Genomic DNA, 27,150 nt, shown 5'->3' on the forward strand with positions numbered 1-27,150 from the left:
GCTTAAGAAAGCAGAGTTGTTGTTCGGATACAGCAGCATAAACTTTGCCTTCAATTTTCCAGTCATCAAGAAGATCCCATTTCCCTGAAGGACCTTCATAATCATAGATCCAATCCTCGCACTGAAATGATGAAGAACTCAGGCCAGAGAGGGAAGGACTCAATTTTATAGACTCTGGTACAAAATTTGTGGTTTCAGGTTATTAGCAATTTCTCTAAATGTGTTGCTTTAAATAACTGGAAAGATTTAGCAATTCACCAATGGATCATAATCACCTATTTCTACACTGCCACCTCACACTTCCACCTCTGGCGAGGAAAAAAAAAATAAAAGACCCTCTAATTTTGAGTCCTGGTACCTATGAAAGGAGCTGCTGGGAGAGAATTCTATATTGGGCTCCTATTTCTCATGTTTCTCCATATAATCCGAACAAAGGCACTCACAGCATCCGTATCTTTGCAAGGATATTGTAACAGAAAAAAAGCTTGTCTCTAGGAAAGAGGGGAAATTTATTTGCTGTCTAGGATAATCAAGATAATGGCTCCAACCTGGCTAACCACTAGATGTTTGCTTACATGCTCCATTCAAGGATGGAGTTACCATCTCTTTTTATATATTATTTTAAAATCTTTTAATTATATTTAAAAAATTGGGGCTGGAGTGATAACACAGCGGGGAGGGCGGTGGCCTTGCATGCGGCCCACCCGGATTCGATTCCCAGCATCTCATATGGTCCCCTGAGCACCGGGGCATAAAAGAGCACAAAAGGAGTAATTCCTGAGTGCAGATCCAGGAGTAACCCCTGTGCATCGCTGGATGTGACCCAAAAAGCAAAAAAATATAATATATAGCTGCACTTTAGGTATATGATATTTTTTAATTTAAATTGAATTTATTTCATCCTCATGGCATCTTATACTTAATGAAAAAATTGGAAGACTTACTCTATAATTTGAAGCTACAAAACAATGTTTATATTATGAATTTTTTATATCATACTACATATAATTTTTCAACATCAATCCCACCACCAGTGTCAATTTCCCTCTTCCAGTGTTTCGTATTCCCTCCCCACCCTAATCCCTGTCCCATCCACACTTGTCAGCTTGACAGGCAATTACAAAGTTTCAGTGGTTGCAACTTAGATCTCATGTTTTCATTGTTATTGAGTCTATGTTTTGGATATATGATGATAGCACTCATCTATATCAGCAGTATCACTGAATTCCTGATGCCTGTTCACCTATTACTTCACATTCTCTTCTTCCCCCTTGATCTCTTTCCTTCTCTGTCCTTCTCCTTTCTAAACACCCAGATCAAGGGTGATCTAGGCATCTCCCTTTAATTGCAGTACATTTTCTCAAAAGTATTCTGTATACCACAGATAAGTGAGATCATCCTGATGTTGTCTTTCTTCTTCTGGGGTTTCCTTCTGTTAAAGACCTTCAATGGTAGTAAAACAGTTGATGTACACAGCATCCACTTGAGCTGCCCCCATTGCCTCTGTGGGAGTTGGGATAAGAGGGACAGACACAAACTTGAAGCATCTGATGTTCTATGTAATAGAGTCCTTTGTCTCTGCCTTAGGAGGGTTTTACCTTCTACCAACATTGCACTCATAAAACTGTGGCAGGGGAACATGTCCACCTACAAGAAGGACAGAATCTAAAACCTTCATAGTTCCTGACAGAAATGAGAAGGACAAGGTCGGAGTGATAGTACAGCAGGTAGGGCATTTGCCTTGCACACAGCCAATCCAGGTTCAATCCCCGGCATCCCACATGGTCCCCCAAGCACCGCTAAAAGTAATTCCTGAGGGCAGAACCAGGAATAAACCCCTGAGCATCACTGAGTGTGACAAAAAAAGAAAAAAGAAAAAGAAATGAGAAGAAGGGAAAAGTGGTCAGGCATTACTGAGAACCATGTAGAGTTTGGAGCCGTGACATACATGGGCTGGATCTGCATGGGTGCTGAGATTTTCCTGCAGCAGGGCAGAGCACAGGACGAGGAAAAAGCAGAGAGATCACCAGAAAGAAGTCTTCTTACACTCCAACATTCTTAAAGAACAATTCTGGAATAAGCTGTGGCATAGTCCTTGATAAATTAAAAAAAAAAAGATTAGGGCCCAAAGTCTACCATCAAAATCTTGCTTGTTTTCATTAGCCCTTCTTGTAGGAAAGGTAAGCACACGAATAAACTGGATTCTGATCATTTGAAGCTGGGTAACTTGCCAATATGTACCAGTTTCTTTCTGTTGTGGCTGTAGTAATGAGGATGTCAGAGATCGAAGCCAAGGCCTCACACACGCAAGGCACATGTTCCATCACTGAGTCACCTTCCCACGTGTGCAGAACCTTGATCTGCAGTACATGACATTTAACACACAGTTAGTGCAGGTCTTCGGGGCAACTTTTCAACTAAATGTCATGACTCTTGCGAGAGTTTTTAATTTAAAACAATAAACTTTCATGACCCTCAGCCTAATAATCTTCAATTCCCATGAGAAATTAAGTCCAAGAAGCATTCAGTCATTTCATGGCTTGAATTCTCTTAATCACAGGGGCCTGGGGAAGGAGAATTAGCTGTGCCTTAAGTTTGTGCAGACCTCACTCGCTAAGATGCAAGGAAATCACAGAGAAACCAGCTAACTCACGACAAAAACAAAGAAACTTGTGCTAAACATTTTCCATAAAGAATCCCCACAATTGTTTGTGCTTGTCAAAACAAAGCCCATTCACACAGATTTTCTCCCATTTTCTTTCCAATGAAATTACAGATCTTCCTGTTTTGTTCCTTCATCAATTTTTTTCTCACTTCATTTTCTCAAGTGAGTCCAAGTCACTTCCCATTGCCCCCTTTTCAACTTACTTGAGGATGTGAAATTATATGAAGGATGATGATCTAGAGGAAACTAGCAATAGTTCAGAGAAACAGTCCCAAGTGAGACATAAGATATGATCTTACAAGGATATGACTTTTGTTATAAGTCATTATCTCTTTCACCCCTCCACCCCCCCGCCACATCTCTCTATTGATTTCTCTCAGATACAATCTTGCAAGGACATAGCTTTTGTTATAAGTCATTCTCTCTCTCATAAGATCTCTCTATAGTGAAGAAAAAAATGTTTCATTGATTTCTTTGAAAATCCCTGGTAGTAGTTTTTGAATCAATGTACAAGCACTATGTTCTAGCATTCAGAATGAACGGACAGAGAAGAGGAAAGTGGGAACAAGTTTCATCTGAAAACTTCTCATGCTTAAGGATTAACTTATCTTATTATCACAGGAGACAACAGTTGATTGTAAAAGTAGGGTATCTACAATGTTTGGTCAACATTTGTTTGTTTAATAGGAAAAATCAGCAACTCTACAAGCACATTGAGTGCCAGGGGAGGCAAATGAAAGAAAATTACCAAGCTGAATTTCCCAAGTTAACAGATTTTAAATTTCACTTTCACAAAAGTGAAGCCCACACTAAGTCACTCAGTAGACCAAGAGGGTAAGTCTGTGAAAACAGGCCACTCCTCCCACCCATTGACACTCTTGCTGCTCTTGTTACCTCAGCCCCACCTAGGCGGCATGGGGACACAATCCACGCTGTGTCCCTACACTGTTCATAAAAGAAGTCTCTGGCTTCTTAAGTGCCTAATATCATCTTCTAATTTTGTATCAAGTGTACACACTTAGGGTTAGTGTGGAACCTAAATAATGATGATGAAGCGATTAATGAAAGGAATAAAAAGCGTGCTATTACCCATACAATTAGAGAGAAGATTCTACAGGCCAGTCACCATGGAACAGCTCACTGTCCCATGGCTTACCAGGTCTGATGCCCAAGGCACAACCCTGGGAGATTGGCATGAGTCTTTAGTGAGCATCTTGCTCACTAAAGAAATAGAAGCACAGTCAACTCATGCAACCTACCAAAGGTTCTACAGTTGGAATGGATGGATTCATATAAATCTTGTTTTCTCCCTGATTTCAAACTACCCACAAATGGAGACAGTGGAAGTGGGAGCATTTCATTCCATCCCTAAACTCAGGCCCAAAAAGGGAAGTAGGGAGGCTATCAAAGGAAGTGCCTTAAAGTGAGAAGCAACAGAGGCCAAATCTGTCTTCAAGAAGAGTAAGGTGTCTGAAAAATAGAATCATCATAGGAGAAGGTGAGCTCGATTTAGGGCTAGATGAAAGTATAATGGTAATGAGAGTGAGTTGGCTCATATCTTTAACTTCTTGGCTGATGGTCCTTATAATGCATGCCAAGTCTTTCCAGTTCATTAATTGTATTCCTCTCTTTCTACTGGTCCAAAATCTAAACAATGGTCTTTGAGAAAGACCAAGGGATGCTCCAAAGTGAGTATCATATTCACCTACCCTAATACTTCTCAAGATACAATGAAAAACAATAGTGGTTTTTACAGAGCAGTGAATGCCAAACAGAAACAGCATTTTATGAGTGTAGATTAGCTATAAAGTCTTCTGATCCACCAAAGAAAATAAAGTCCAAAGTGGTGTCAGCTGTCAACTGTTAGTAGAAAACAAATGAAAGTAGTAGAACGTCAACTGCAGAAGAAACCTGGCTCGGGGAGCCCATCTCTGTACCCCCACTGCATACCACTTTCCACAGAGTCCCAGAGATATCTCACTAATGCTTTTATCTCCATTTAACCTATTGGTTTGGAGTCATCTAATGGGTCCCTTAGGGTTCAATCCGAATCTCTTATTGTGGCCACAAGCCTGATGACTTGGCTACTCTTCTTTGCCTACTGATTTCTTTCTCTTGTTTCTCAGTCCATTCTTTCTCTTAACTATTAGGTACCATCAGGACTAAATGGTGAGCAAAACCAGAGAGTCTTCCACATGCTAACAGAGGAAACTGTTTTAAGCAAACAGACATGAAATTATAAGTATGACGCATGCTCTTCTGGAGAAGCAATTCATGATGCTGTGTGAACATCTAATAGAATATTACCAGGCATAGAGGTCAAGGACTCCTCCTAGTGAAGTAACTCATACTGAGATCAGAAAACATAAGATATTAATGGTGATAACAAGTTGGAGGAGTTGAGACTATAAAAATAAGACCAACAACAGGAAAAAACATGATGAGTAGAAGAACATGGCTAAATCAAGATAAATATATCCTCAAACAAGGGTTCGTGGTAAGAGACGAGAGAGAGAATCAAAAACCTATTTGGGTGGCATTTGATATAGTGAATGGAGAAGGGCTGTCAGAAAAGGGAGGGGCTGATTACCATGTTGAGATTATCCTGGCTTCAATGAGAACATGAAATTGAAAAACTCACATAGACTAGAAAGTATATACAACTATTGTGGAGATAGTTATGTCCTGAGTTAAAGTGATGGAAATGGAGATGGTCAGATAAAATTAGCAGTACCTAATGGGCTGGTTATGAGCTTGGAAGAAGGACATATAACGAATAGTTTGCAAATCTCTGGCTTCCACAACTGGAAGGATGATCCCATCATACAGTGAGTTAACATAACTAAACCAGTGTAAGTGGAGGCTGGCAGGTTTTTCTGAGCTTTTTTCTCCTCCAGAACACTCATTGCTTAATTTTTTCTCAACCTCTCATTTTGTAATTCAGCATGAGTGCTATGTTCATCGTGCCGTGCCAGCTTAACTACTAAATTTACTGCCATTCAGGTCTTTCCACTTGGAACGATCTTTTTCAAGTTCATCCTTTAAAACCAGGCTGATTTACCCAAGTATCCTTTGCTGTCCCAGGTACTATAGCCACCCTCTAACCCCCCACCCCCGCCCTTTGTATTTATAAACAACAATATTTGCAAATTTCTTCTTTGTGCTTCAGGGCAGCAGCCTGGGCATTATGAAATGGGTCTTTTATTCTTGTTTGTGTCCTCAGTGACTAGCGTGACTTTGACTTAGGTCCACCTCAATTCACATTTGTAGAAAAATAAAAATGAAGCCAGGAGCAATACTATCTGAGAGTTATCTACTGGATGGTGGTGGGATCAGACGAGAACTCAAGGCACCTTACATAGAGGGACAGCCACCTACCAGCACTTATCACTGTATTTTCCTGTTTATGTCAGCTGCCTTCGTGGTACAGAGTTGGGAAAATTAGATTGGGAATCACAGCTTTGCAGTGAGCTAGCAATTTTGTTGCCAACTTGTGAACCATGTTATTGGGGGTTCTATAAAAGTTTACCTGGCAAGTGGGAGGGAGGAAGTCATAATTTTTTCTTTCTTTTGGAAGGGGAAAAATCATTTGTGTCTCTTTGCACTTGCAAAATGAGGGTAAGAGAAATAAAAAAACAGTATTATATGATGAGAGAGAGAGAAAGTGGATTCCACCAAAGGGCTCCCTTTGAATCGGTGACCCTGTTTCTTATGAACAATGAATTGTGAGGTTCAAAGGCTGGATTCATAGAAACCACACTGTGAGGTGCCATCTGGAATTCCTCTCAGACTGCAGAACACCCACCTCCCTTTTTTTTAATGTATGAAAATCCTAAATGTTCACAAGCCTGTAGCTAAGTATGTGTATATTCTAAGCTACTCTACAGAGCTAAATATTTTCCTCTAGGTTATCCAAAGAAAATTTTTAAAAAGTTGAATGTATTATTCTCATTTAAAACAGAGCAAGTGAGAATGTGCTAAACATGTAGTCAACTCATTAGCGAGCAGATGGGTAACATGGTGAGCTGCTTCAAAGACAGATGCACAACGCTGATGTGACTAGAGCTGGTGAAATAGAAAGCAAGAGCTGGAATAAGACTGGTAAATTAGAGACAAAATTCATACATGTTTTACCAACAAAATAAAACCATAATCTTTGGAGTTACTTGCTATGCTATACACACGTCACTTCTAACCAGACATTGACCATTTGAAACTTCCCACCAATCTGCATCTTAGTACCTAAGCTGACCATGTTTAAGCCCTAATAAAAAGAAAACGTGTGATATATTCATACCATTGACCAGTCTTCCTGGTCCCTGTTTTCGCTGGCCTTGGATATTAGCCTCATACTATTTTCTTTATATACCACAAATGAATGCAGTCATTCTTTATCTGTCCCTCTCATTCTAAATCATTTCACTCAGCATAATACTCTGCATGTTCATCATTTACAGGCAAATTTCGTGACTTCATTTTTCCTAACAGCTGCATAGTATTCCATTGTGTAGATGTACCATTTTCTTTATCCATTCATCTGTTCTTGGGCATTTGGGCTGTTTCCAGATGCTGGCTATTGCGGACAGAGCTGGAATAAACATAGGAGTGCAGATGATGTTTCTGCTGTGCGTTTTTGGGCCACCAGGGTAAATTCCCAGAAGTGGTATTGCTGGATCATGATAACCTTTCAGTATCTGTATTACAAACCACAATCCCAAAAAGAGGAGAGAGAGGGAGAGAGGGAGGGAGGGAAAGAGGGAAGGAGGGAGGGAGGGAGGGAGGGAGGGAGGGAGAGAGGGAGGGAAAGAGGGAGGGAAAGAGGGAGGGAGGGAGGGAGGGAAAGAGGGAGGGAGGGAGGGAGGGAGGGAGGGAGAGAAGGGGATAGAGAGAAGGGGAGAGAGAGAGAAAGTCTGTGTGTGTGTGAGAGAGAGAGGGAGAGAGAGAGAGAGAGAAAATGCTGTCATAGCAGCAGGTTGTGGGGTGGGGGATGATGGGAGAGAAACTGGGGACATCAGTGCTGGGAAACATACACTGGTGGAGGGATGAGTGTTGGAACACTGTATGACTGAAACCTAATCATGAACGGCTTTCCAAGGGTCTCACAGTGATTCAATAATAAAAACTTATTTTAAAAAAGAAAAGGAAACGCTAATTACATGAATATTCCCATATGGTATTGTAGCCATCTAAGACATTAAAAGGATACATAGTTTTTATTTTCTGTTCTAAGTGTGGCAGAAGCTTTCTTAATGTAAGGTTTTTTACAAAGGTAAATAATATAGTCCTAGCCATTCTTTTATAGTCACACTGTGTGCTAAGAGACTAAGGGAAGTGGAGTGTTACAGGGGAAAAGGAATAACAAGAATTCAGTCTCCAGACATCTCTGTTTTAAATTCTGACTGACAATTCCTCCTGCCCAGAAGCGAAATAACTTGTTTGGGACCTTCTGACTGCTCTCTTGCTGATTAAGTTGAATGGGGCTGCTCTCCACAGGTCTTGGCTATCGGTTAAACGCTATAGATTGTAAGTGTATCTCATCAGATTGGTTAACTCACTTATAAAAATGAGTCGTTTTCTCCATTCATCTATTTATGTATTTGTATATATCCCAGGCATGGTTATGTTCTGAGAATGTCACTAAAAGGAAGAAACAGGGTGTCTCTTCAAGAAGCTCACATTCTGAAAATGGCTGCAATAAATAAGAAAATGTTAAACAAAAGGGAGAATAAGTGATTTTCAAGTGGTAGCAAGACAAGCAGTCAAGTGCACTCTGAACACGGCCTTGAAGCTGAAAGTGAATTGTGTGTTCCAGAACCCACACATACAAGGGCTGAATACAAGGCAAGCACCTTACCTGCTGTACTAGCTCTCTGGCCTCTGGGACATTCTTACTCACTATTGCTTGCTTGATTTGCATTTTACTCGATACAATAATCGCTAGTTGATTCCAACTACGTATATCTTTGAATTTCATCTCTTGTTTGAGATGAATGGAGTTTTAAGAGAATAACAGAGTATTATTATTTTTCCTCTCAATGGCACTTCTAAACATCTGTCTTGTAATCCCTAATTGATCAAAAATTCTAAAATATGGAAATAGGGTGGAGTGGCGGGTTGGGGTGGGGGATATGCCTCACCTCTTCTTCTTCAAGCAGAATGAGCCGAACTACAACTATGTGAACTGCATTGCCAATGCTTGGGTTATGAAACAAACCAGTGACCTATGATAAGAAATGAAAGATCATTAGTATCACATAAAACCATAACACAGTAAAAAGAAGGGCAAGACACAACTATGATGCACTTAAAATTATGAGATTCTAATAGGTCAGGTTGGTGGAGTGAAATGAGATAAAGTCATGATCTGATCCTCATTAGGACCAATCTTTCTGCCCTATTGAATGGTTATGTGTTTCATTGGTGACTTTCTTCTCTTTCACATTTTCCCTGACATAGAGTCTTCTTCTTTTTAATTAACAGTTACTCAGGCAAGCATCATTCCTCCTCATGAAGACTAACACTCTCTCGAGGAATGCAGAAAACATTGATCATGCAAATAGCAAGTCTGGTATTAAGAGTTTCAAAGGCTTTCCAATTCTAGCTTAACTGCCTCGAAAACATTATGAACCAGGTCTCTGCCCCAATTTATGCATTTGCATAGAAAATCAGTGAGAAAAAGTTTACTGAAAAAATTGAGTCACTTGGAGCGATAGCCCAGCTGGTAGGGTGTTCACCTTGCACGTGACCAACCTGGGTTCAATTCCTCCACCCCTCTTGGAGAGCCTGGCAAGCTACTGAGAGTATCTTGCTCTCATGGCAGAGCCTGGCAAGCCACCTGTGGCGTATTCAATATGCCAAAAACAGTAACAAGTCTCACAATGGAGAAGTTACTGGTGCCTGCTCAAACAAATTGATGAGCAACAGGATGACAGTGAGAGTAACCTTTAGAAACAGTAAGGATCTTTAAAAAAATTATACAATATATATTTTGTAAGAAAAAAACATCTGTTTTGCTGAATTGCCATTCTCATTCCTTATTCGCTATACAGGGAATAAATGATCTACTGAGTACCATGTATGTATTTGTACATACAAACACACATGTATACGGACAAACAAGGTAATATTATTGGTGTATGTGTGTGGGGGGGCATTTCTAATGCCAATAATTCTCCAGCTGCCCTCCCCTGGCAGTTTGCCATACCATGTTCATGATGGTGAGGATATAGGACTCCACATTCTCACTTCCATGATATTCAACCATCTTCGTGTCAGCCACCACCAGGGTCTCCACCCATCTCTCTCTGCTTATGGAACGCCGGGAAAGGCTTCTGCTCTGCAAGTTATTCCTTTCCCATTTCTCCCGTTGTAACTCTTGCTTCTGGGAGGTGCCAAGACTATCTAAATATAAAACAGAAGATAATGGGTTAAGTTATAGATTTCTCACATATTCCTCACTTAAATTTGTAAAGTTGCACAACTGGAATTTGGTTTATGTTTACTAATGCTTGAAGACCATGTTCTTATATGCACACCTAAGAAATGATCAGTTTCAATGGATATGACCAAGAAAATTGAAATCTGAATTTTGCAAGGATATTAAAACAGGAACTTCTTTCAGGGGCAGAGAGCTAATACTAGGTTTAAGTTATTTCCACATGGCTGACCCCATTTGATCACCAGAACTAAAGATGTTCCAACCCCCATCACGCACTACTAAGAGTAATTTTTGAGCACTGTTGCATGTGTGCCCAAATACCCCCATCAAAAGAAAGTAAGAGGAACTTATTTGGAATAATTTTACAGTTTTAAAAAGTTGTTTTTGGGGCTGGAGTGATAGCACAGCGGGTAGGGCGTTTGCCTTGCACGCGGCCGACCCGGGTTCGATCCCCGGCATCCCATATGGTTCCCCAAGCACCGCCAGGAGTAATTCCTGAGTGCAAAGCCAGGAATAACCCCTGAGCATCGCTGGGTGTGACCCAAAAAGCAAAAAAAAAAAGTTGTTTTCCCGGGACTGGAGTGATAGCACAGCAGGTAGGGTGATTGCCTTGTGTGTAGCCAACCCGGGTTCAATTCCTAGCATCCCATATGGTTCCCTGAGCACCGCCAATAGTAATTCCTGAGTGCAGAGCCAGGAATAACCCCTGTGCATCACCAGGTATGACATTCCCACAAAAAATGTTGTTTCCCTTACATCTAATATATATATGTATATATATACATATATATCATAATCAAAACAGGAACTTTCTTTTATCTTGCCCTTCTTTTCTGAGTTATTCGGTGCTTGCTGTGTTCAAGGCAGGGCACTAGGCTTTAAAATGCCAAACTTTGATTCCTATGAAGAATTAAGGTAAACACTGCTGTCTTCAGTTTATAAAGTGCAGAATGTGATTCTCAAAGTGTTGGGTTAAATAATCTTCTCAAAGTCACACATCCCATGAAATTAGTTGAAGATCCAGGATCATGCCTTGAAATGGTGCATTTTTTGAAAAATAAATACCATACTGTGTCCACAGAGTAAACATGCATAAAATGGGGGAACATGTGAGTTAGCAAAGCTGTATGAGTGCAGTTCATACCTTTTTTATTTTAAGAAGGTACAAAAAGAGCTGAGAAAGATTTAGTGAAAATCAGTACAATTTTTAAGGGGTGGGGGAGGGATGAAAGGGGTTCATAAAGATTTAGTACATAGATTTAACAAATAAGGATTATAGCCTGGGAGGCAAAACCTAGGGAAAGCTGTAGAATCATTAAGAAATTTGAGAGGAATCAATCTCAAAACCCCAGAGTACCCCAACTAAGGAACACCAACTTAGATCTTGAAAGAAGTCTGTTAAAAACCAAACAGAATAATATGCTACTTCACACACTGGGAAGTTTCACCCAAGAAGTGGGCAAGTCTAAAGGTTTCTGTGGGCTCAGAAATACTTTAGTTGATAAAAGATTTTGAAATTATAGGAGATGAAGCTAGGACAGACATCTGGGCTGATGCAGATTCTGTCTTTGATGTTTATCGAGACAGCCTCACCATTTTTACCTTTCAGATAGGCACCCTGGACCTCTGGCAGAAAAGAGACACAGAAGAAAAGTAGCAAATTTCCTGTCCACCGTCACTCCCTCTGGTGATAGGCACCCAGTCTCTGCATGGACACTTGGTGTGCTAAGGGCAGTCACTGACTCATGAGTGTTTTTTTTTCATCAGGAAGTTGTGCAGTGAGCTGACGATGCTTCTTCCCATCCATTTCCACTGTTTAGTCTCATACTAGTCTTTGAAGCAATCTAGAATAAGGTTCTGCCTTAGACATGGAATTGGGATCATGAAAAGCATACCTTATTCCTGCAGAAATCTTTGGTAGAGTTGACCACATTTATTAGACTTTTGGGAAAAAAATGAGGATGATTAAAGGTTCTTTGTTTTTATTTTTGCATCACACCCAGCAAAGCTCAGAGATTACTCTTGGCTCTGCCCTCAAGAATTACTCGTGGTGGTGCTTGGGGCATCTCATGGGTTGCTAGGGATCAAATCAGGTCAGCTACATGCAAAACAAGCAACTTACATGAGGTGCAATCTCTCTAGCCCCATGAATATGGGTTTTTTTAAGTAAACACCATTCATAAAGATTGATGCAACTTTCCCTCCTTATTCACCTACCTATGTCCTTTGTGAAGTAATTTTTCACTGTATTATCTTCTACTATGATGTGTTGTCATGCTGGGAATCAAACCTAGGTTCTCACACACAATAAAGCATGTGTCTTGGCTCTGAGTCACATCCCCAAGCCCAGGATTGTGGAATTATTCAGTGGGAAATCCCAGAAAGGTTTATCATTTGGAGACATGATTAACTCTTCATCTGTGATGGAAGAGTTTCCTGCTATCCTCCTCTATTAACTTGGAACAGACTAGTGTGCTTTTCCTGAAAAACACTTTAAAGATTTTATTGACGAATTCTAACTCTTTTTATCCCTACTTGCCTTTCTCACATCCGTGTTCAAAGATCATGGGAATGTTGCTTTCTTTGTTTTCTCGCTTGCTTGGGATCACACACAGAAATGTTCAGGGTTTATTTCTGTCTCTGCAATCAGGGATTACTCCAGGTGAGGTTTGGGGAACTTGATGGGATGCCGGGAGTTAAACCAGGGTTGGCGGCATGCAAGGTAAGCACTCTACTTGCTGCGCTATCTCTCCTGTCATAAGGACATTTGTAAATTGCAGTCTGCTTCTAATTCCCTCTGTGTAAACCAAGGAGCAAATTGCACTTGAATCTGTGTGGGACCGGTGTGAGAGGATGGGATGGAGGAAAGGATTGCTTGCAACCCCAGGAAGCACATGTAGACCTGTCCACATTATAAAAATGCCCAGTGCTGTCCTTGAGTTTTTGTGCATGGGGAAGCATCAGACACATTCCTCCTGAGTTTGACATCCAGATTCCCCTAAGAGAATCCTCTCAAGTCAGTCTCTTACAGGCCATGTTGTAGCTTCCAGACAAGAGAGACAAGTACTCCAAATCCCACAAACCCTCCAACTTCTTGTGGGAGGATCCTGAAACACAATAAATCAGCAACCACGTGGTCACTGACAGTCAGCCCTGACAGACACCAAGGTCCCTGATAAACACTCTATGGGATTCTCTGATCATTTATTATTTCACTTTTAATAAATGCATCGATAAGCTAAACTTACATCTCAGTTTAAAAATATAGTTTATATAGAAATAATAGAGTGCAAACAACATTTTCTAGATCATAAGTACTTTTCTTGATAGTAATAGGTAGTATATTTCCTGAATATACAAGCCCTTGTACTTTGGAAGAATATAAATTACACAAAACTATGACAAAAAAAGCATGCGAACTCCTAAATTCCACATTTCAGACAGTTATTACTGATAAAACTACTCATGTGTAGAATGCAGGCTAACTAAAGTTCTATTTAATATGTAATTTCAATTTTGTTCTAAAATCTTATGGACTTGGGAGCAGATGAGGGAAGTAGCTTGGGGGTCAAAGACATGCTTTGTATGCTTCCACTTCTAACCTTGGCATCAAAAGATAGAAAAAAAAACCCATGAATATCTAAAGCAATCCTTGGGAAAAAGAAGATTGGAGGTATCACCTTGCTTAACCTCAAACTGTACTACAAAGCGGTAGTAATTAAAACAGCATGTTATTGGAATAAAGACAGACCTGCAGAAAAATGGAATGGAGTAGAGTTGAACAACCTGACACAGACCGTCAAATATATGATCACCTAATCTTTGATAAGTAAGCAAGAAATATGAAGGGGAGAAAGGAAAACCTCTTTAACTCTTTAACCAGTGGTGCTGGGAAAACTGGACAGCTACGTGTAAAAGGAAAATGAATTCTGACCTCTACCTAATGCCATGCACAAAAGTCAGGTCAAAACGGATTTAAGACCTCAACAAAACAGACCTGAATCCATAAGGTACATGGAAGAAAACATAGGCAAAATCCTTCATGACAGTGAAGTTCAAGGCATCTTCAGATATGAAACACCACTGACCAATCAAATGGAAGCAAAGATTAACAAATGGAACTACATTAAACTATAAAGCTTCTGCACCTCAAAACAGTGACCAAGATACAAAGACTGTCTATGGAATTGGAAAAACTATTCACCCAATACCCATATGATAAGGAGTTAATATCAAAGATATACAAGGTCCTGGTAGAACTTTACAAGAAAAAAAATCCTACCCCATCCAAATATGGGGAGAAGAAATGAATAGAAACTTCCACAAAGAAGAAATTCAAATGGCCAAAAGGCACCTTAAAAATGCCTACATCACTTATCATCAGGGAGATGCAAATCAAAACAACAATAAGATACCATCTCATATCACAGAGACTGGCATACATCCAAAGAACAACCAGTGCTGGTGCAGATTTGGGGGGGAAAAGAAACCTCATTCATTGCTGGTGGGAATGCCAACTAGTCCAGCCTTTTTGGAAAACAATATGTACATCTTCAAAAAACTAAAAATCGATCTCTCATTTTACCCAACAATACCACTTCTGGGAATATACCCTCGGGGACCAAAAACACACAACAGAAACATCATCTGCACTTCTATGTTCATTGCAGCACTATTCTATGCATTATTCGCAATAGCCAGAATCTGGAAACAACCTGAGTGCCTGAGAACAGACAAATGAATAAAGAAACTATGGTACATCAACACAATGGAATACTATACAGCTGTTAGGAAAAATGAGATCATGAAATTTGCCTATAAGCGGATGGACTTGGAGAATATCATGCTGAGTGAAATGACCCAGAAGGAGAGAGACAGACATAGAATGGATTTATTTGTGGGACATATTTTTTAAAAAAAGTAACAAACTAATATCCACGGCCAGAAAAAACAGGTCAGAAGGACTGGTCAATGGTTGGGAATTACCACAAGGTTGTGGGGATTGAGGGTAGTTAAGATAGAGGAGGGTCAATTATGACAATCCTAGTTGGAAATGATCACTCTGGACAAGAACTCAATGTTGAAAGTAGGCAAAGGGATATCCATGATAACCTTTCAGCATCTGCATTTTACACCATATGTACAATATGAGAGAGCAAGAAAAAGAAAGAGAGAGAAGAGAAGTGCTTGCCATAGAGGCAGGCGGGGGGAAGGGGTGGCTTGAAGGGGTGGGAGGAGAACTGGGGACACTGATGCTGGGAAATTACACTGGTGGAGGGATGGGTTTTGGGACATTGTATGACTGAAATGCAATGATGAACAGTTTTGCAATGCTCTATCTTACAGTGATTCAATAAAATATTAATTAAAAAATTTTTTTAAAAATGAAAGCAAGGAAACAAAAATCTCTATAGATTAATAATAGAGATTTTATTACTAAAATAAAATAAAATAGAATAAACACACAGGTTTCCCCCTTCAATAAATAATATGTAAAAAGAGATTCACTGAGGGAACACCAAGTAAAATGTGATTGGAAATCCCGAGCAGAAAGGGATATGCATGCTGAAAGTAGACTAGAGACTGTACATTATGGCCACTCAATACCCCTATTGCAAACCACAACACCCAAAATGAGAGAGAGAGAACAAACTGAAATGCTCTGCCACAGAGGTGGAGTGGGGTGGGGGGGATGGGATAGGGGGGTGGGAGGGATACTGGGTTCATAAATGGTGGAAAATGGACACTGGTGGAGGGATGGGCTCTCGAACATTGCATGAGGGAAAAACAAGCACGAAAATGTGTGAATCTGTAACTGTACCCTCACTGTGACTCACTAATTAAAAAATCAATAAATTATATTAAAAAAGGAATAAATAAATAAATAAATAAATAAAGGGGGAAAAAAAAGAGATTCACTGAGGCTACAAAATCTGCCCAACTAAACAGCATTGGAGCATCTTCAGTGAGTCGGCCAGAGCTTCATTCAGACCGGTGGGATGGAGATGGGGAGCCTGTGGACATCACTTGTCTGGCAGTATGGGGTATGGAAAGACCAGTCAAAAAACTAAACTTTTCCAGGAGAAAAGTTGGAACCGAATGCAGCTGGCTCCAGGGTTCTATGGTCTTAGCAATGCTTGAAGGCAATTTGTCCTGAAGAAACCCGTGTGAACTGATAGTGTGAACTTTCTGAAGACTGTCCTGTTTGTCTTTACAATCCAGATAAAGGGTGTTTTTGGAGGTGTCCCAGAACTCAAGTTGGTGGCTTGAGAGATGACATCAGGAAAAAAGTAGCACATCTGAAGACTGATAAGGCCTGGAAATTCTCTGCCTCTGGCCCTCAAGAGTGACGACTGCTCACTCTCCATCCCTGGGGGCTCAGCCTGAACATCCGTCTCATGGAGCGTTTGCTCGCCCCTGACCCCGGAGGAGTATTCTCGCCCCCTCACTTCCTCACCCCGCCCTGCAGAAAGGAGACCTGGAACTACTTCCAAAATCTATTTGACTCATGAGAACCTTTATTCCAACAAGGATTATGTGAAAAGCAAGGGAAAGAAATTATTTCAACGCTGTTGTGATCCTTGGGATATAGAAGCTGCCCCCAAGGGGGACTTCACTGGGGACAGGGCACAGCTTTCCAGTGCTCAACTCAGCATCTCTTAGGGTCCTAGTTTTTGCTCCAGTGGAGATGGGAGCCCCTTCTTGGCAGAACACTCTGGCCTTTCAGACCTGGGCCGAAAGTCTGTGCTGATGTTCATCTCTCTGAGCAACAGGGCCCTGCGCCAGAGCCGTCCGTCTCTTCAGGTCAGCTCTGGGCAGGCTTAAATACGTCCACTGGGGAACTCAATTTTATGTGGAAAAAAATCAGAAGTCCCTCATTCACTAGGAACCAAAGCTATTTGTGCTTATGTAACAGACTATCCATTTCTGAAAACTGGCCACTGGAAAAGTGGAAACAGCTGTCTTTAAGAGTAAACAAGTGAAGCTAAAACAGGTCTAAGTGTCACTAAGTAGTAGATGTCAAAAGCAAGCACTCCCCTGATTTAGCTGCATGAACAAAAAAGTAGGAAGAGCTGAAAAAAATTGATAACGCCTCTCATCTCCAAAGGAAGACTGATCCTGTATGAACTGCTCTTCCTGCATGCAGAGTAAGTCAAAGAGGAGGGAGGACACATGGGCCACTTTGCACATGTGAACCTTCCCAAAATAATGATATAAATGGAGTAAAAAGAATGCTTTAAGATCCAGAAAGCCAATGACCAGACTGAGAATTTATAAAATAAGCCAATCCTTTATGAGTTTGCTAATTCATTTATCGTGGGTATTTCTGACAACAAGCAATCCCATTGGTGAGAGATCTGAAGCCACACCATTTCCATCCTCATCCTGGCACATCTGGGGAGATGACAGAGGTTAAGGCACTTGCTTTGCTTGCACCCAGCCTGAGTTTGATCTCTGACACCGCATACAGTCCTCAAGTATCACCAAGAGTGACACTTGATAGCAGAGAGGCATGAGCTAGCAATGATGCAACTTCTGGCAGAAATTTCTCTGGACTTAGTTACTAAAATACTAAAATACAGAAATCCCAAACCTCGCGGCTACTATTGTGGCCACATGACCTCATATCTCTTTATTCTCAGCAATGGAAAACAAATTATCAAATGCTTCCTTTCCAGCAGGTCCGACTTTGGTGGGGGGGAAACTCCAAATAATAATAGTGAGTTTTTTGTTGAAATATTGAATGTAACTAAAGTAAAGAGAAAGTAAAGTGAAACATCAGCTACACAGGCGGGGTGGGGGGCTAGGGAGGTGGGGGGTGGGGAGGAGGTTTACTGTGGTTCTTGGCAGTGGAATATGTGCACTGGTGAAAAGATGGGTGTTTGAGCATTGTGTAACTGAGACTTAAGACTGAAAGCTTTGTAACTTTCCACATGGTGATTCAATAAAAATAAATAAATTAGGCCGCCTGGACTCCCCGAGACCTTCCAGCAGCCCCAGCCCGTGTCCTCTGCACCCCGGCTCCTCCCCGGGCCCCCTAACTGCGGCCCGCCCTCGCAGGTACCGTCCCGGACCCTCGGCCACGCCCTCCCGCGCCCCGCTTCCCGCCGCCTGGACTCCCCGAGACCTTCCAGCAGCCCCAGCCCGTGTCCTCTGCGCCCCGGCTCCTCCCAGGCCCCCTAACTGTGGCCCGCCCTCGCAGGAAGACACTTGGGGCGTGTCCCGTATGTTAGTGGGCATGGTCTAAAAGTGGGCGTGGCCTCCTCTCAGAGCAGCGGCCGCAGTTATTCATTGTTACCTCAGCTCACTCGGAACTTGTATTTTTTTGAAAATTCACTTTTGCGATCTCAAACATGCAAAATAGCCATTAGCTTACTCTGACACTATAAAAGCTGTCAGTTAATAAGGGAAGTTTAGCACGATCAGAAAACCTTCTTTCCACAAGAAGAAAAAGGAATAAATAATTACAAAGCTCCAACTCTATACTTCCGTAACAATATGAAGAAGCAGCGAAAATCCCCTCCGAGAAGAGAGGGGGAAGAAAAGATACCAGAAACCTCAACAGGGGCTTCTCACATCTACGACCTCTCAGATAAACAATTCAGAGAGGAAATCTGGAGGAGACTCGACCTACTCCAAGCAAATATGGAACAGACATCCAATAAATTAAGAGAGGAGATGAATGAAGCGCTGGAACGGTCTACCAAGAAAATACAGGAAGAAATGAGAGCAGAAATGAGAGCAGAAATTTCAAACCTTCGAACGGAAGTCTCACAAATAAAGCAATCGGTAGATGAAATAAAAATATCACTAGATGCCCTCAACAGTAGAATGACTACAGCCGAAGACAGAATCAGTGATCTGGAAGATGAGCTTCAGAAAGCTTATAGACAACAACAAATCATGGCCAAAGACCTCAAAATGGCTATAGAGTGAATCAGAGCCCTGGGAGATGACTTCAAGAGGAACAACATAAGAATCATTGGAGTACCAGAACCGCAGGGAAGCAACCCCAATGAAAAAAACACAGTCAAAGATATCATTGCTAAGAAATTCCCAGAGCTGGACAAGGCAGGCATCCAGATACAAGGAGTCCGAAGAGTACCAGCAAAAAGAGACCCGAATAAAAAGACCCCAAGGCATATCATAGTCAGAATGACGGATACCATGGATAGAGACACAATTCTGCAAGCATCAAGGTCAAGGAAGGAAATCACATACAAAGGAGCAGCCCTCAGATTTACGGCCGATCTGTCAGAAGAAACCCTCCGAGCCCGAAGACAATGGTGGGACATAGTGAAAAAACTCAACGAAATGAATGCCTCACCAAGAATACTTTATCCGGCTAAACTCTCACTCAAACTCGAAGGAACCATACACTACTTCTCGGATAAACAACAGCTCAGGTCCTTCATAGACTCAAAACCAATCTTGAAAGAAGGTCTAAAGGGGCTACTGTAAGACAAGGAGGAGCCCCATAAGAACAACAAATCCCACAGAAAGATGACACAAAACCATATCACAATAATCTCTCTCAATGTCAATGGCCTAAATGCACCTATCAAGAGACACAGAGTGGCTAAATGGATCCGGAAATTAAACCCAACATTCTGTTGCCTGCAAGAAACACACCTGAACAAACAGAGTAAACATAGACTCAAAGTCAAAGGATGGAAAACAATCCTCCAAGCAAACAACCCCCTTAAAAAAGCTGGAGTGGCCATCCTGGTATCCGACAACATAGATTTCAGGATGAAAAAGATCAAAAGGGACAGCGAAGGTCATTTTCTGTTTATCAAGGGATATGTACAACAGGAAGAAATCACACTCTTAAACGTATATGCTCCTAACAAACGACCGGCTAAATATTTAAAACAACTCCTAACAGACTTCAAAGAGGACATCACTAACAGCACAATTGTAGTCGGAGACTTCAATATGGCCTTATCGCCTCTAGATAGATCCACAAGAACAAAACTCAACAAGGAAACACTGACTCTGAAAGAAGAAATTGAAGAGAGAGGCCTAATAGACCTAAACAGGGCCTTACACCCCAAAAAGAAAGAATACACATTCTTTTCCAGTGCACATGGAACATTTTCTAAAATAGACCATGTACTGGGCCCCAGAACATACCTCAATAGAATCGGAAAAATAGAAATTGTATCAACCATCTTTTCAGACCACGATGCGCTGAAGATAGAAGCTAACCACTCACAAACACGGAAAATCAAATCAAACACCTGGAAATTAAACAATTCAATGTTGAACAATGAGTGGGTCAGGAAGGAAATCAAGGAAGAAATCAAAAGATACTTAGAAACAAATGAGAATGAAGACACGAGCTACCAAAACCTATGGGACGCCGCTAAAGCCGTGTTAAGGGGAAAATTTATAGCTCTCCAAGCATTCCTCAGGAAGGAAGAAAGGACCCACATAGAGAGCTTGACTTCACGACTCAAGACCTTAGAAAAGGACCAGAAAAAGGACCCCAAACCAGACCGAAGGAAAGAAATAATAAAAATTAGAGCAGAAATTAATGACATCGAAACCAAAAAAAAATCCGAAAGATCAATGAAACAAAGAGTTGGTTCTTTGAGAAAATAAATAAGATTGATAAACCGCTAGCAAGACTCACAAAGAAAGAAAGAGAGAAAACTCTAATAAATCGAATCAGAAATGAAAAGGGGGACATCATAACAGAAACCAGTGAGATTCAAAAGATCATTAGAGACTACTTTGAAGGTCTCTACGCCACAAAAAAGGAGAACCTAAAAGAAATGGATGGATTCCTTGATTCCTACAATCTCCCAACACTGAAGAAAGAAGACCTGGAATACCTGAATAGACCCATCAATGTTAAGGAAATTGAAACGGTAATCAAAAACCTCCCCAAAAACAAAAGCCCAGGCCCAGATGGTTTCACTGGCGAATTCTTCCAAACATTTAAAGAAGACCTATTGCCTGTTTTCCTCAAACTTTTCCAGGAAATTGAAAAAACAGGAACTCTCCCAAACAGTTTCTATGAAGCACATATCTCCCTAATACCAAAAGCAAACAAAGACACCACTAAGAAAGAAAATTACAGACCAATTTCCCTGATGAACACCGATGCGAAGATCCTCAACAAAATACTAGCAAATAGGATCCAACAACTCATCAAAAAGATCATACATCACGACCAAGTGGGATTCATCCCAGGGATGCAAGGATGGTTTAACATTCGGAAATCAATCAACATAATCCAGCATATCAACAAAAGTAAAGACAAAAACCATATGATCATATCCATAGATGCAGAGAAAGCATTTGACAAAATCCAACATCCTTTCATGATGAAAACCCTCGCCAAAATGGGGTTTGGAGGAACTTTCCTTAAGATAGTCAAAGCCATCTATCACAAGCCTACGGCAAGCATTATCCTCAACGGGGAAAAACTAAGGGCCTTTCCTCTGAGATCGGGCACAAGACAAGGATGCCCACTCTCACCACTGCTCTTCAATATAGTACTGGAAGTACTTGCGATAGCTATTAGACAAGAAAAAGAGATTAAGGGCATCCAAATAGGAAAGGAAGAAATCAAACTCTCACTATTTGCAGACGACATGATACTATATCTAGAGAAGCCTAAAACCTCTACTAAGAAACTCTTAGAAACAATAGACTTATACAGTAAAGTTGCAGGCTACAAAATCAATACCCCAAAATCCATGGCCTTCATATATGCAAACAATGAGGCAGAGGAAAGGGACATGAAAAAAGCAATCCCATTCACAATCGTGCCCCAGAAAATCAAGTACCTCGGAATCAGCTTAACCAAGGAAGTAAAAGACCTTTACAAAGAAAACTACATAACGCTACTCCATGAAATCAAAGAGGACATGAGGAAATGGAAACATATACCCTGCTCGTGGATAGGGACAATCAATGTTGTCAAAATGGCAATACTCCCTAAAGCATTATACAGATTCAATGCGATCCCTATAAGTATACCCATGACATTCTTCAAAGAAATGGATCAAGCAATCCTAAAATTCATATGGAATAACAAACGTCCAAGGATAGCTAAAACAATTCTTGGGAAAAAGATGATGGGAGGCATCACCCTCCCCAACCTCAATCTTTACTACAAAACAGTAACAATTAAAACAGCATGGTACTGGAACAAAGGCAGAGCCGTAGACCAATGGAACAGGGTGGAATATCCCTACACACAACCCCAAATGTATGATCATCTAATCTTTGATAAGGGAGCAAGAGATGTGAAGTGGAGCAAGGAAAGCCTCTTTAACAAATGGTGCTGGCACAACTGGACAACCACATGCAAAAAAATGGGTTTAGACCTTGACCTGACACCATGCACAAAAGTCAGATCAAAATGGATTAAAGACCTCAACATTAGACCACAAACCATAAGGTACATTGAAGACAAGGTCGGCGAAACCCTCCACGATATTGAAGATAAAGGTATCTTCAAAGGTGACACGGAACTAAGCAATCTAGTAAAAACAGAGATCAACAAATGGGACTACATTAAACTAAAAAGCTTCTGCACCGCAAGAGATACAGTGACCAGAATACAAAGACTATCCACAGAATGGGAAAGGATATTTACACAATACCCATCAGATAAGGGGTTGATATCAATGGTATATAAAGCACTGGTTGAACTCTACAAGAAGAAAACATCCAACCCCATCAAAAAATGGGGCGAAGAAATGAACAGAAACTTTACCAAGGAAGAAATACGAATGGCCAAAAGGCACTTTTTCATGTGCTCTGCATCACTAATCATCAGAGAGATGCAGATCAAAACAACCATGAGATACCACCTCACACCACAGAGATTAGCACACATCCAAAAGAACAAAAGCAACCGCTGTTGGAGAGGATGTGGGGAGAAAGGGACCCTTCTTCACTGCTGGTGGGAATGCCGACTGGTTCAGCCCTTCTGGAAAACAATTTGGACGATTCTCAAAAAATTAGACATTGAATTCCCATTTGACCCAGCAATACCACTGCTGGGAATATATCCCAGAGAGGCAAAAAAGTACAATCGAAACAACATCTGCACATGTATTTTCATTGCAGCACTGTTTACAATAGCCAGAATCTGGAAAAAACCCGAATGCCCCAAAACGGATGACTGGTTGAGGAAACTTTGGTACATCTATACAATGGAATACTATGCAGCTGTTAGAAAAAAGGAAGTCAAGAATTTTGTAGTTAAGTGGATGGGCATGAAAAGTTTCATGCTGAGTGAAATGAGTCAGAAAGAGAGAGACAGACATAGAAAGACTGCACTCATCTATGGTATATAGAATATCAGAGTGGGAGACTAATACCCTAGAACTGTAGAAATAAGTACCAGGAGGTTGACCCCATGGCTTCGAGGCTGGCCTCACGTTCCGGGGAAAGGGCAACTCAGAGAAGCGATCACCAACTACATTGTAGTCGAAGGCCATGTGGGGGAAGGGAGTTGCGGGCTGAATGAGGGCTAGAGACTGAGCACAGCGGCCACTCAACACCTTTATTGCAAACCACAACAGCTAATTAGAGAGAGAGAACAGAAGGGAATGCCCTGCCACAGTGGCAGGGTGGGTTGGGGGGGAGATGGGATTGGGGAGGATGGGAGGGATGCTGGGTTTACGGGTGGTGGAGAATGGGCACTGGTGAAGGAATGGGTTTCGAACTTTGTATGAGGGAAGTATAAGCACAAAAGTGTATAAATCTGTAACTGTACCCTCACGGTGATTCTCTAATTAAAAATAAATAAATTATTTAAAAAAATAAAAAAATAAAAAAGAAAAAATCTAATAGATAAAAATAAATAAATAAATAAATAAATAAATAAATTAAAACAAAAACAAAAATAATAAATAAAGTCTCTGTCCCTGATGTTGAACTCTCAATTTATGAAAGTGTTAAAAAAAATCAAGTCGTGCAGAGTGACACTTTTATATATGGTACAGAATTTCCACCAGCCTTTAAAAGACTATCTATTAGAATACAAGCGCTGTGTATGTGAGGCCTTTGGATGGTCCCCTGCACGCCAAGGCCCCTGAGCATTATTGGGAGTGGACCTGATGGTCTCAGAGCACTGAAGGTTATAGCCCCCACAATTAACATATAATCTGAATAATTAATAGCACTGTAGCACTGTTTGTCCCATTGTTCATCGATTTGCTCGAGTGGGTACCAGTAACGTCTCCATTGTGAGACTTGTTGTTACTGTTTTTGGCATATAGAATACGCCACAGGTAGCTTGCCAGGCTCTGCCATACGGGTGGGATACTCTTGGTAGCTTGCCAGGCTCTCAGAGACAGATGGAGGAATCAACCCGAGTTGGTCACGTGCAAGGCAAACGCCTTACTCGCTGTGCTATTTTTATTAAAGCACCAAGATTTACAAAGTTACTCATAGTTGAGTTTTAGACATATCATGTTCCCACACAGATCCCCCCACCAGTGTCGGCTTCCCTCCAGCAGTGTTCGCAGGTTCCCTATCCTAACACACCCCATCTCCCCAGAACTGCCACCCCCTCACCCCCCGCCCCGCCAGCCTGCCATCTTCACAGGCATATTTTTAAGTTTGGTTGTCAAAGATTGGGTCTCATGATTTCAGTGCTGTTGACCCTGTGGTTCGGATCTTTAGCTCTATCATTCCTAACACCACCAAGGACCTGAATCCCCTTAACCCCTGCCACCCCGAAGCCTCCACCCAGACCTGTTGCTTCTCATCTATCTCTTCTCACCCCACCACTTGACTTCTTTCTTTCTCCCTAGAATCTGGGGTCAAGAAATTAATACAATTTTTTAGATTATATTTTGGTTTTGATTTTGGGTCACACCCGGTGATTCTCAGGGCTTACTCATGGCTTCATACTCAGGGATCACTCCTGATGAACAGACCATCTGTAGTGCTAAGGATCCATTTGGGATTGGACACATGCAAAGCCAACAATGGTACTATCTCTCCACCCCCCCCATTTTCAAATTACTATATATAATAATTTTTTTTGGTTTTTGGGTCACACCTGGCGATGCACAAGGGTTACTCCTGGCTCTGCACTCAGGAATTACTCCTGGCGGTGCTCAGGGGACCATATGGGATGCTGGGATTTGAACCCGGGTCAGCAGTGTGCAAGGCAAACGCCCTACCCGCTATGCTATCACTCCAGCCCCCTATAATAATTTTTAATATAACTATAATTGTGCTTCTTCAAGTGGGAAATTTTTACTACAATGTTCCCTGAGCTTTCCTGAACTTTAACTCTGCTTTCAACATTCCCATAACTACCTAGCAATCCAACCCACATCCTCTGGGAAAATAAGTCTGTTAAAGAACACTGGCTCTGGAAGGAAGTTATAATAAATGGTTGCAAAGGCTCTTCAGATTATGAGTCCACATTCCACAATGAGCGGTGCAGAAATGAAGAGGAAAAGTCTAGTCTAAAAGCTATGGATGAAACAGATAACCGGGGTATACATAGCTGATACTTTCCTCTTAGGAATCTACCTGGTATTCATCAAGGTTCACATCTTAATGGACTATAAAATCCTATTGTAAGGAGATCCATTGAGAGAGTATAGGAGAATATTTCTTGGAAACTAGCACTTTCCCATCTGTGGGGAGATAGGTGACGACGGACCAGCCTGATCATCTCTCACTTACCAAGGCTGGTTTGAGCATCCGCATGCTTGTTTGTTTGGGTTTTTTTTTTTGTAAACAAGGAAATACCTACCCTGGAACTCCATATTTACATCCTTATACACTTTGCAGAAGGTAAAGCTGTGAAGATTCCGAGTTTTCTAAATGCAGTATGAGTTTTAAAGTATGATGCAAATTGTTTAATATATTTTCTTAAGGCTTACATGGACCTGTTGACAGATTAAAAAAAAAGAAACTAGTGCTTTCCAAAGAGATATATTCTATTCTAAGGTGGTGGACAGCATAAAGAGGGAACTCTTCTAATGCCCTTTCTTTATCAGCCACAGTCTCTTTTGGTTTGGTTGTGATAAGTCCCTAAAACCAGCCTATCAAACATTGACCATGGTCAAGGCAATTGGTGCTGTCTTTGTAATGAATTGACATGTGCTGGAATACCAGTTACCAACAATATTTACTCTTCTTCCTAGTTTTTTTACTACTCAGATGGCTTTCTAGAATAAAGACAAAATTTCCCAACTTTCTTTGCAACCAAATTCTGACAAAGGACAATAGGGGAATGGCATAGTACACTAAGGCGCTCCTTCTTTTCCTGTATCTTTGCTGGCCCAAATATGGAGTTAGATAAAACAGTGAGAGTCAAATGTCAAAGAAGATAAATAATGAGATAGAACACAGAGAATCCTAGATCCCAATAAACGTGGGGCATGTTCTGTCAAGTGAGAAACACCAGCGTTGGAGCCAGAGAGATAGTACAGCGGGTAGGGTGTTGGCTTTGCTCTTGGGTCGGATCCCCAGCAGCCCATAGGATCCCCCAAGCCCTGTCAGGAGTGATCCCTGAGTACAGAGTAGGGAGTAAGAGTAAGCCCTGAGCACTGCTGTATGTGATAAAAGAGAAGAGAAGAGAAGAGAAGAGAAGAGAAGAGAAGAGAAGAGAAGAGAAGAGAAGAGAAGAGAAGAGAAGAGAAGAGAAGAGAAGAGAAGAGAAGAGAAGAGAAGAGAAGAGAAGAGAAGAGAAGAGAAGAGAAGAGAAGAGAAAGAGAAGAGAAAAGAAAGGGAAGGGAAGGGAAGGGAAGGGAAGGGAAGGAAAGGAAAGGAAAGGAAAGGAAAGGAAAGGAAAGGAAAGGAAAGGAAAGGAAAGGAAAGGAAAGGAAAGGAAAGGAAAGGAAAGGAAAGGAAAGGAAAGGAAAGGAAAGGAAAGGAAGAGAAAAGAAAGACAAGTCAACACAAGTCAACACAAGACAAGTCAAAACAAGATGAGACAAGATCGCTCTTGGACATTTTTATCTCCCATTTTCATTTTTGTGAGAAAGAAATAAACCTACTTTTCTTTATCTCTTTTTTAAAAAAATATTTTTAATTGAATCACAGTGAGATA

The 27,150-nt window shown here is 41.1% G+C and overlaps 1 protein-coding gene across 2 annotated transcripts in view; it reads right to left on the reverse strand.

The window, feature by feature from the left end:
• ADAMTS12 (ADAM metallopeptidase with thrombospondin type 1 motif 12) overlaps window positions 1–27,150 on the reverse strand; it is a 309,194-nt gene that overhangs the window by 99,262 nt on the left and 182,782 nt on the right. For both annotated transcript variants that reach the window (XM_055123852.1, XM_004605602.2), the window contains exons 4-5: window positions 9,870–10,066; window positions 8,803–8,886 (exon numbers count right to left, since the gene is read on the reverse strand). In XM_055123852.1, the coding sequence (XP_054979827.1) occupies window positions 8,803–8,886; window positions 9,870–10,066 (281 nt within the window). The remainder of the gene's footprint in view (window positions 1–8,802; window positions 8,887–9,869; window positions 10,067–27,150) is intronic.

Source organism: Sorex araneus, chromosome 1 (genome assembly GCF_027595985.1).
Source record: "Sorex araneus isolate mSorAra2 chromosome 1, mSorAra2.pri, whole genome shotgun sequence".
Taxonomy (NCBI): domain Eukaryota; kingdom Metazoa; phylum Chordata; class Mammalia; order Eulipotyphla; family Soricidae; genus Sorex; species Sorex araneus.